General features: G+C 30.8%; 1 protein-coding gene across 1 annotated transcript; it reads right to left on the bottom strand.

Moving 5' to 3' along the window:
* Nucleotides 1-1,228: 1,228 nt before the first annotated feature.
* On the bottom strand, nt 1,229-2,873 carry LOC114751497 (U-box domain-containing protein 8-like). The gene has a single exon (XM_028940168.1). The coding sequence runs from the start codon at nt 2,782-2,784 to the stop codon at nt 1,675-1,677; it is 1,110 nt and encodes a 369-aa protein (XP_028796001.1). The 5' UTR covers nt 2,785-2,873; the 3' UTR covers nt 1,229-1,674.
* Between the last annotated feature and the right edge of the window lie 9,391 nt (nt 2,874-12,264).

The following is a 12,264-nucleotide window of genomic DNA, read 5'->3' as shown; positions in this document are numbered from 1 at the left end:
TTTTAAGATAAACTCATGACTAATCAGTCAACTACGCAAATTGTTTTATCAAATCTGGCAACTGAACTAAAAGAGCAGCTTGGGGGAATTGCTGAAATTACAGGGATTAGTGTTTTTTTTTAATGAATGCATAGCTAACCTTGAGAAATACTATAAACTTGATTAATTATTTAGCCCCCTAAAGAATTTGCAGATAGCTCTGTCTCAGATGTGCCTATTCTCTTTTACTAGTATATGGGAGAAAAGCTTAAAATCCGCAGCTCATCAGGTGTGGTGATTAGATAAGAATCTCTCAAAGTCTGACACGGATTTCATAATAGCATGGTTAACAACTAACTTTAAGATCAAGAGCAGGAAAACCATCCATTAAAGACGGAACAAGAAGATGTTGTAACTAAAATGACATAAAATTGGTGGTTACACGCTTTGGAGCAAGACTTTCCCCCCCGCAGAGAGGTCAAGCTGTGAAAAGACCAAGTAGTCACAATTCTGCCCAGACACCAAGAAGACCCATTTATTAAAAGATAAAGGATAGAGGCAATAAAGTTACGAAGCCAAGCTCTCTACTAATTGCCAACCACCCACCGATCCACATAAAAATGCTTAGGAGCAAAACAGCACTAGACACAGAACCAGTTGAAAAAAATACTAATAATAAAATAAAGAACTTTGTGACGATACTGATGTATAATCAAAAAGGACTATTTCAGGAAAAAAAACCATGCAATATGTTCTATTAACTCGTGTTTGACCTAGGCAGCATGAAAATGTTAATCAGTAGATCATATAAATAGAAGGCAAGGAATGAAGTAATTTACTCTACTGATTCATGCAACTGCACAATGCAGCCATTGAGCAATTGTATTCTGCAAATAAATGATTAGAAGATTATTTACGCAAATCTTTCACTGGCAAACTGGGATTTAAAATCCATCATAATAACTCAAAAACTACCTTTTGCCAAATTGGTAGATCAACGCTGCATGTTTGTTCTTCAACATGACTATAACAAGCATAAAGCATTAACTACATGAGATGGATTTCTATAACTTCAATTTATGACTCACATAGACAACAGTATTAGACTCTTCCATCCAGTAAACTTTTGTCAAAAAATAACCAACGGAATTGTTCGGAAGTATTTATTCAAAATTACAAAGGCATTAGGCTTGAGTTACTCAACTATGCCTCTAAAAGCACATTTAAGCTTCTCAGCGGACACAAAACATGATTGGAAACTCAACCCACAATTCCTTCAATAAAGTATACCTATACATTGTTGGGAAAACTCAAAGATAACGCGACTAATCCAATATATGATCATTGCTTGAAGACCAAGAATCGGAAACTATGGAAGATTACAATTCAAGACAACCAACAAGCAACTTTCTTGAAGACCAAGAATCTGAAACTATGGAAGATTACAATTCAAGACGACCAACAAACAACTTTCTTAACATCACAGCTAACAACAGAGACCTACCCCATCATCTATATTCAATGTACAAGATACAAATGAACCTTGTAACCATAAAAAATTATCTTCTTTTTATACAGGACCTAACCAACAAGGTAGAATAAAAAGAACAAATAACCCGACTCACCTCCACTGCGGACAACAAATCTTATCAAAACTGACTCTTTCTAGCTTCTCAATGTACTCTGATATTCCTATCAACTAACCCGATGGTTGCCACGCAGAACCTTAATCAAACTGGATGAATTTCTCCTTATCTTTTCATTATCATCCTCCAGCAATCCCAGACAAGTATCCAAAATTCCTTCTTTAGTCGCCTCCAGGACCATTTTTTCACTGTTACAGCAAATGGAATTCAGTGCTAACAGGGCATATTGAATTCCCCTCGAGCTTCCATTCCTCAGCACCCGTACTAAAATCTGTATGCATCCATTATACCTTTCCATTTGTTCTCTACATTCCCTGCACTTCGCCAACAGACCAAGAACTTCAACAGCCCTTTCAAGGCCAGAATCAAGACTTCTCAGCAAAATCGGGACTGCCCCACATTCTACGGCTCTCCTCCGATTATCCGGAAAAGAACATATAGTATAGAGCGCTGTAGCCGCTTCTTTCTTCTCCTTGCCTTCACCATCTCGAAGAAGAGAAGCAAGAGCTCCTATAGCATATGGATACGCACCAATTGTGGCTTTGTTCACCTCCACAACCGCCAAACTCGTCAACATGGTTGCTGCCACCGCTCGGCAATCAGGTGAGCCACCTAACAGAACAGCCACAACCTTCCCTATCGCACCCTCCGCCACCAAACCCACCTTGTTATCGTCGTCGAGACTAAGATTGAGTAACAACAAAAGCGCTTTCTCCTGTACACAAGGTTCACCAGAGTCAACACAGTTCAGCACCGCCGACACGACTCCTGACTCAGTCATCCGGCGACGGAAAACCGAGTCACGCTTGGACAGGCGCGTAAGTTGGTCAAGTGATTCAATTTTGCTCTCCAATGGCGACGAGCGAGAGGTAATGGCGGAAATTAAGGTTTCCGGTTGAGGAGGCTGCTGCTTGAATGGTGAGATATGATAATAGTTTGAAATCAAGCTTCTGAGAGCGTGATTGGGTATGAGGGAAGGACAATCAGGGAGGGGTAATTTCGTAATTGGACAAGTCCGGTGGCCAGCGTCGAGCCACCGTTGGATTGAAGACCGATCGAAGGTGTGACCGGAGGAGAGGATAACCGGGTCAGACATTATCTCGAGCGAAATCGGACACTTGAAGTGGTCCGGCAGGTTCGTACGACTGGAAGCAGCCATGGCTGAAATTGCTTCTCTCTCCAGAAAATTGAGACTTCCTTTGGACGGAACGAGAGAGTGTTTTAGATTAGAGGCGTAATTCCGAAGTGTCGTACTCTCGGTGAGCTTCGTAGCGTCTTTATGTTTGCCTGTTTGCAAGAAGACTCGGGGAGCAGCCGTAAATACGATAATGCCCTTAATTCTGCGCAATAATTTCCATGAAGACTGAAGGGCAGCGGGGAGTGTTGGTCCTTTGGGGTATTTGGTCATTTGCTCCTCTCTGTATTTTAAAATTTAAAGAGGACTCTAAAATTTATATGTATAAACATGGATATGTAATAATCCCTCATGCCATATCATAACGACAAGAAGTTTCATCTCACCAAAAAATCCTACTTAATAACTCTATTGAGCATTCTATTTGATTTTCACCTATTTTTTTTATCAATGAGTACCACATCTGCTCTTCTTATAATATTATCATTTTGAATCTTACTCCCTCTATTCCTTATTATAAGAGCATTTGATGCTTATGACATGTTCCCATATATAAGAGACACTTAAAAGTTGTCTCTATTTTTTTTGTATTGATTTCCTGTTTTATCCCTATTTATTTTGTCTCCAACTCATACTCTTTCTCCCTCCTACTTCTCTATCTTTTAATAATTTAATTGTTCTCTCTCATACTCTATCTCTTTATTAATGGGGGTATTGTTGGAAAAAACATTATACTTTTTACACATTAATTGTATTCAACTAATTTTAACTATTTTTTTTATCAACATAATTTGGTTATTTGTCTCTTATAATAAGGAACAGAGGGAGTATCTTTTATTATATGACTATAGGTCCACCTCAGCATTTTTTTTTGTAATACATGATGCCACATATAAGTTAAAAATTTTGAGATAAGGTGGTCCTTTTTAAAAAATTACTTTTTATATCTGTTTACAAATTTAATTCATTTTTCAATTTATTTATTACCTATTGAATTGATTACTTTGCATTGATTATCACATGTTGATTAAGAATTAGTAGTTGTTTGAGTTGGCTCATTTAAGTGCTTATAAACATGTTTTACATATATAAACCAAGACAAAACTCTTTTTATATGTCTCTATGTGTGTGTCTTGTAATCTAGAAATCTACTTCTAAACCATTCTAAATGAGCTCTTAATCATGTATCGTTTCTCTTCTTTAGACTCTTTATTAATCTTTATAGCTTATATTTAAACTTTTCTTGAACAAAAATATATATTCGCTATGGTTCCTATTATAAGGCATCAACTAACAAGTATTTTTAGTTTTTTTTATAAGGTATTCAATGTTTTTGCAGTATATGTTCATATTTAATAAGGGTCATGAAAGAATAAAAATTAATATTATGATGGAGTTTAGTATAGTTAACAAGAGTAATACTAAAAATCACTTTAGTTTTATGACAAATTTAATATTTTAACTATTTTTAGTGGTATGTGTGAATTAGTTAAACATGACTTATAATAAGGACAAGAAATAGTATAACATATGTAAGAATGATTTACTCATACAACAAAAACTATCTGATTTGATTTTAAAATAATAAACTAAAAAATAGGAAAAACAATATATGTGTATGTGTATTTTTATTTTTGCCAACTTGTGTGTGTATTTAAAAATACGAAAATTTTTAATCAATTCATATGAAATAATATACTTATCGTTTTTCCCCCCCTATTTTACGCTTGTATATCACGTAGAATAGGACAAAGGTTAGGTGTGAAGACGCGTCCACAAGTGGTGGAACACTTGTTTACACTTTGTGTGATTAATGTGTAAAGTTATAAACCAACAACAATGGCATTAATGTTGATAATAAGGTGAAGTTAATATCTGAAAATGACTTCTCCCTTGTTGCAAGGACGTGAGGCCTCAACTGCCTAGGCCTCCCAACTGTCCGAGGCCTCAAATATATGCCCACGCATTAATATCTTTTTAATTCGATTCCTATAATTTCTTTTATCATTTTCTTATAGTTTTACTTTATTTTAATTAAATTTTTCTATTTTTTACTATGTCATTATAGTTTTATTTAATTTTTAATTACATTCCTAATCTTAATAAGTTACATGAGTTTATGAGCAACTGATTAAAAAAATCATGAGAAACAATAAAAAATGGATAAAAGGACGAAAACTATAATCCAATTGAAAATAAAGTAAAATTATAGGGATTTCTACTTTGGAAAATCATTCTTTTCAAAGTTATCATATTATTATATGAGAAAAAAGAAAAGTGAATCTTTAACTTAATGTTTTCATTCTTATATTATTTTTAGAAGTAAAAGGATTGAGAAAGATATTAATATAAAAAAAATTTATACTCTGCCTATCAAAATCATGGCATGGTGAAAGTGTTGTGCTCTAACCTCTCAGATCGTAAGTTGGAAAATTGGGAGTGAACATAAGTTACACACAAGAAAAGCTTAGCTGTACCCAAAAAAAAAAAGGTTTGTACAGCACATTACGACTGATTTATACATATGAAATGTTGATTGCCTATAAAAGAAGTAGAATTGAACAAAACTTTTAGAGAATTTTTTTAATTAATTTTTTAATGAGGGATTGATCCTCAATTTTGCCGAAACTGCTATACTCTAACTAAGATAATAAACTATGTCAAAATATAAATTTTTTTGCATGCATGCACTAAGGACCTGTTTGGCAATATAATGAAACCATAGTTTTGGGATCCAAACCATGGTTTAGGTTCCAAATTTGCCAAATAGGAGGGAAAATTAACAAACCGTGGTTTTGGGCTCAAAACTTTAGTTTCAGAAAAAGTGAATCTATTCTGCTTCTGATTTAAATTAGAGAGTATGATTGTGCCTGTCAAAGTAGATTTCAACGATAATATGACTTTAACACCCTTCAATTATTTTTTTATAAACATATTTATTCTTATATTTTATAAATATACACACATATTAATTATTTATTAATTACATTTTCTTATATATTATTAATTATGTTGGTAAAAAAATACATTATTAACAATTTTATTCTTTCAAATTAAAATATATTATAAAATCTATCTTTTATGTAATTATCATATTAAATTATACCTTTTTTAGCAATTTGCACATATAAAAAGTGCTTCTAATAATAACTATTCAAACACTCTCACTTTATCGGAATTACTTCTTCATAAAATATATTCTCCCAAGAATATATTCTCCAGAAGTTATTCTTTAAACTATTATTTGGTTTCATCCAAACACCCCTTTAGAAAGTATCATTTACACTACTTGTTATAGGTACTATTATTGAAAAAAGTTTTAAAATTAAAATCACATTGATTCTAAGATGAACTATGCTACAAGACATTAAATGAACTAGTTATATTATTTATTTAGAGTGAATTGTTAGGGTTACTTTATCATTAACTTTACTATATAGTTTATTTTGTATATTTAAACTTTTCTTGAACAAAAATATACATTCGCTATGGTTCCTATTATAAGGCATCAACTAACAAGTATTTTTAGTTTTTTTATAAGGTATTCAATGTTTTTGCCGTATATGTTCATATTTAATAAGGGTCATGAAAGAATAAAAATTAATATTATGATGGAGTTTAGTATAGTTAACAAGAGTAATACTAAAAATCACTTTAGTTTTATGACAAATTTAATATTTTAACTATTCTTATTGGTATGTGTGAATTAGTTAAACATGAATTATAATAAGGACAAGAGGTAGTATAACATATGTAAGAATGATTTACTCATACAACAAAAACTATCTGATTTGATTTTAAAATAATAAACTAAAAAATAGGAAAAATAATATATGTGTGTGTGTATTTATTTTTGCCAACTCGTGAGTGTGTATTTAAAAATACGAAAATTTTTAAATAAATTCATATTAACTAATATATTTATCGTTTTTTCCCCTTATTTTACGCTTGTATATCATGTAGAATAGGACAAAGGTTAGATGTGAAGACGCGTCCACAAGTGGTGGAACACATGTTTGCACTTTGTGTGATTAATGTGTAAAGCTATAAACCAACAACAATGGCATTAATGTTGATAATAAGGTGAAGTTAATATCTGAAAATGACTTCTCCCTTGTTGCAACGACGTGAGGCCTCAGTTGCCTAGGCCTCCCAACTATTCAAGGCCTCAAATATATACCCACGCATTAATATCTTTTTAATTCGATTCCTATAATTTCTTTAATCATTTTCTTATAGTTTTATCTTATTTTAATTAAATTTTTCTATGTTTTACTATGTCATTTTAGTTTTATTTAATTTTTAATTACATTCCTAATCTTAATAAGTTACATGAATTTATGAGGAACTGATTAAAAAAATCATGAGAAACGATAAAAAGTTGATAAAAGGACGAAAACTATAATCCAATTGAAAATAAAGTAAAATTATTGGGATTTGTAAATTTATTCTTTTCAAACTTATCATATTATTATACGAGAAAAAAGAAAACTGAATATTTAACTTAATGTTTTCATTCTTATATTTTTTAGAATTAAAAGGATTGAGAAAGATATTAATATAAAAAAAATTTATACTCTGCCTATCAAAATCATGGCATGGTGAAAGTGTTGTGCTCTAACCTCTCAGATCGTAAGTTGGAAAACTGGGAATGAATATAAGTTACGTACAAGAAAAGCTTAGTTATACCCCAAAAAAAAAAAAAGTGGTTTGTACAACACATTACGACTGATTTATACATATGAAATATTGACTGCCGATAAAAGAAGTTGAATTGAACAAAATTTTTAGAGAATTTTTTTAATTAATTTTTTAATGAGGGATTGATCTTCAATTTTGCCGAAACTGCTACACTCTAACTAAGATAATAAACTATGTCAAAATATAAATTTTTTGTATGCATGCACTAAGGGCCTGTTTGGCAATATGATGAAATAATGGTTTTAGGATTCAAACTATGGTTTGAGTTCCAAATTTGCCAAACAGGAGGGCAAATTAACAAACCGGGGTTTTAGGCTCAAAACCATAATTTTAGAAAAAGTGAATCTATATATTCTACTTCTGACTTAAATTAGAGAGCATGATTGTGCCCATAGATATCAGCGATAATATGACTTTAACACCCCTCAATTTTTTTTATAAACATATTTATTCTTATATTTTATAAATATATACACATATTAATTATTTATTAATTACATTATCTTATATGTTATTAATTATGTTGGTAAAAAATATATTATTAACAATTTTGTTCCTTCAAATTAAAATATATTTCTATCTTTTATGTAATTAACATATTAACTTATATCTTTTTTAGCAATTTGCACATATAAAAAATGCTTCTGATAATAACTATTCAAATATTCTCACTTTATCAGAATTACTTCTTCACAAAATCTATTTTCTAGAAGTTATTTTTCAAATCATGGTTTGGTTTCATCCAAACACCCCCTTAAAAAGTATCATTTACACTACTTGTTATAGGTACTATATTGAAAAAAGTTTTTAAAATTAAAATCACATTGATTCTAAGATTAACTATGCTACAAAACATTAAATGAACTAGTTATATTATTTATTTAGAGTGAACTGTTATGTTTACTTTATCATTAACTTTACTATATAGTTTATTTTGTGTATTAGAAAATTAAATAAATGATATGAGAATTAATAAATTACAATACATCATGCCTTAATTAATAATGTTGCTCTATTACCAAAATTTGATCACAAGACCCTATCTTATTGGAGGATGTTTGAATCTTGTTGAGAGTAGCATTCACTTGTATTTAGTATTTGATAATGTTTCGAACAGAAAATTACTTGATATCTATATTTGAAAGGACCAAAAAGCAGACGAATTTGACCCAAATATGTGATAACCAACCTCCCAACAAAAAGATGGTCAACCATTCCTCAATCTTCACTACAGCACCACGCAAAAGACTCGCCCAGTGTAACATCCATCCAAACTTCGATTTAACAGTTTGACTTAAAGAGTTAAACAAGGGATTAATGTATTTCTTTCTAAAAGTTTTTGGAGGAATGTTTTAGCTACTACAAAAAAGACATATAATGACAAAAAACAACAACGGTTAAATTAAAAAAACATGGTGAAAAAAAAAACATTGGTATTTTTATAAATAAGTGTTGTAACTGTTAACTTTCAATGATGGTTATTAAAAAAACGATCATGGAAAGTACTTTTAATGGAAGTTAAATAAATAACCGTAATTAAAAATACTTTTCACAATAGTTTTCTTAATTTGTGGAAAATTTTAAACTTAACCTTATCGCCCTTTCTATTTTACATATTTTCACAGTTTCATATCAGTATGTTGTGGTTTCCTTCTATCCCACCACTACCGAACTGCAATACCGGCCAACCCCCCTTGTTTCCTACCATTAAAAGTACTCCATTTCACTTGTGGTTGTTTGCCGCTGTCTTCCGCTACCACTGTTACATCTTCTCGCATTTGAATCATCTCCACTGAGTGAGTTTCCTCTTCTTTCATTCTTTTTATTTTTTTCTTAGTTTCTTGGATGTTTTGACAATAAAACTCTATTATATTTCAAATGGGTTGATTGGTTTTACATTTTGGATGTCTTACATTGTTTATTTTGAGTTTTTTGTGTGCTTGAGGTGTTGGTTGGTGGCATTTAGAGTTAGAAAACCTCAATTCCTTCCTATACACGGCATTAAAAATATTTTTAAATGTTCAAAGTTGATTAGTTTTTAAGTTTTTTATTTTCTTATAATTTTTATATTTTATTTCGAATTTTTGGTATATCTTTGTAATAAACTTGAGAATTTACTAATAAATAATCTATTCATTATTCTGTCAATTTTTTTTTCATTATGAATTTTGATTGATGATAAAGTGTTGTTTAAAATTTCATGATAAATGGATATCATTTGTATTCCCATTCTTGGATTCAAAAGTTTTAGTTTTAAGAATCTTTATTCATTAAATTAGTTTGAGATTGAATTGAACTTTTATTTTGTTTGTTGTATTTCTTCAAATTTATCCTGTCTTTGTTTATTACATTGTTAGTCTGGTTGATTGATTGATTGATTTGTCTATTTTTTAAATAATTTGGGATTTGTTATATTTAAGGAAAAATTCTGTCGAATTTTTTATAAACTAAAAAAGATATTCTCTTTAATTTGTAATTAAGTGTTAGTCAATTTTAATTTATTAACTAACATTTAATTATTTTATTTATTTGAATATTTGAATTAATGAGTTAGAATTGAGCTTGACAGTACAACTATGCTCATTGACTCTGTAGAACAATGGATCATAGTTAGATAAAAGTTAAAAGAATTAGCAAAGAATATGAGGATAGGGTTGGAAGATTTCTTGAGTTTGTTCAAAAAAATGCCCTTAGTAAAAGAGATGGATTGTATTATTGTCCTTATGTCAAATGCTTAAACAATAGTTGGCAGAGTATTCCTGAGATAAGAGAGCATCTTATCTGTGATAGGATAAATTTAAGAAATACAAATTGGATATAGCATGGAGAAATTAGAAATACTACATTGTCTAGAAAGAAGAAGGTTGTGAATGATGACTTTGATGATCGAATTTAGGATATATTTTGTGATATAAGGTCTAAAGTCTTTTACCCAGTTCTCTCCCACATGTGAAACCTTATGTAGTGATGCAAAGACACCTTTGTACACAAGGTGTAAAGATGATTATATAAGGTTAACAACTATATTGAAATTGATAAACTTGAAGGCAAGAAATGATTAGATCAATGATACTTTTATGGAATTGCTTGAACTGTTGAGTGATATTCTTCCAAAAGGGAATTCACTTCCAAAACAAATGTATGAGGCAAAAAAACAATTTGTGTCCAATGAGTTTGGAATATGAGAAGATACATGCGTACCCTAATAATTATATATTATTCAGAAATAAGTATGAAGGGTTAAATAAGTGCCCTAAATGTGGGAATTCAAGATACAAAGTTAAAAAAGATGATGGTGGTTATAATGAGATGACTAAAGGTTAGCTATACCAAGTTTAAAATTCTCGTCTTCAAATATAAGTGGATTAATAGTAATACTGTGTAAATAGATGGAGAATTTGAATTTGTTTCAGTTGATCTTGAGAGGGTTAAATATGGAGATGAGCCATTTATTTTAGCAAGTCAAGCAAAACAAGTGTTTTATGTTACTGATGTGGCAAAGAAAAAATCATCTATCATGCTCCAAGGCAAGAAGTAAGAAGTTGGTGGAGAGAATGGTAACTCAGAATTCAATCTTGACAAAACCCCTCCTTTCACAGCTATTTGACATAAAACAACTGAATTAGATTTGGTAGATGATGACTATGCTGATAGAAATGATCATTGTGAAAAAATTTGGGAGGATAATCGTTATAAGGCTTAAATAAATTATTTAATCTTTCTTACTAAATTCATTTCATATTTATCATTTATTCATAATGTGATTTTTTTGGGTTAAATATACTTGATGTTTTGTGTTAAATTTACTTAATGTTTCTTATTCTTACATTTATTGATTGTTCTTTAAATAGGAAATGGACGGATCTGATTAATAGGGTTTTGACGATGATAGCTCCTTTACTAGCAAGAAAAGGGATAGAGGGCTAACCCGTATGAAGAAGTTGGCTTTACGTGATAAGACCACATAGCCCTCGAGGAGTATAGGTCCTGAAGGGGCTTAGTTTACTAGTTATGTGGATTATCTAGCATGCAATAAATTTGGGATTGACATTCCTAATTGGAAGATGATAGACGAAGGTTTGACAAACAACATTTAGAAGGATATTTTGGTATATTACGAATTCTTTTCTCTATTTGTTTCAATTATAACTGATTATTTACTTATAACTCTATTGTATTATATTGCAGCTAACATTTGATATTCCCGCAACTGAGGAAATAAAACGCTATCTATTAAAGCAACTCGATGAACGGTGGAGAGATTTTAAATCCACGCTTACAAAGGAGGATTTTGGTGGAAAAAAGAAAGGGTGACAATCCTAAGGCTTGATACTCTTTTGTTAGTGACGAGGCATCAAAGAAGTTTATGAAGCAATGGGAAGACCCTACATTTCAGGTTTGATTTCTTCAAACTTTTGTTAATCAATTTTTATTTAATTTAATTAAACTAACTTTTTTAAATTTGTTTCATTGTTATAGGCAATGAGTAAGAAGAACAAGCAAATATTTAAGCAGAATGTGTATCCACATACCATGTCTCATGCAAGGTACGGTGGGTTAGAAAGAAGTATGATAGAGGAGTGGAAAAAGAATGCATAGATGGCTATTACTTCAGATCCTACTGGAGTCATTCCACCCATCTAGTGTCTTCTTGCCAAGAAAAATGAAAGGCGGTGAGGGTTAAAAGGGGTTAATATATCACTTCAGAGACTGCTGCTATTGCTAAGAGGATTGTAATTAATATTTATGCATTATGCTTCATTAATTGCTTTTTTCAATTATCTTAAATTGAATTTGTTGCTT

The sequence above is a fragment of the Neltuma alba genome, unplaced genomic scaffold (assembly GCF_004799145.2).
Source record: "Neltuma alba isolate B1F8T4 unplaced genomic scaffold, ASM479914v2 tig00006951_pilon, whole genome shotgun sequence".
In the NCBI taxonomy this organism is placed as follows: domain Eukaryota; kingdom Viridiplantae; phylum Streptophyta; class Magnoliopsida; order Fabales; family Fabaceae; genus Neltuma; species Neltuma alba.
The sequence above is the reverse complement of the archived record's forward strand: the minus strand, read 5'-3'. Positions and strand labels throughout refer to the sequence as shown.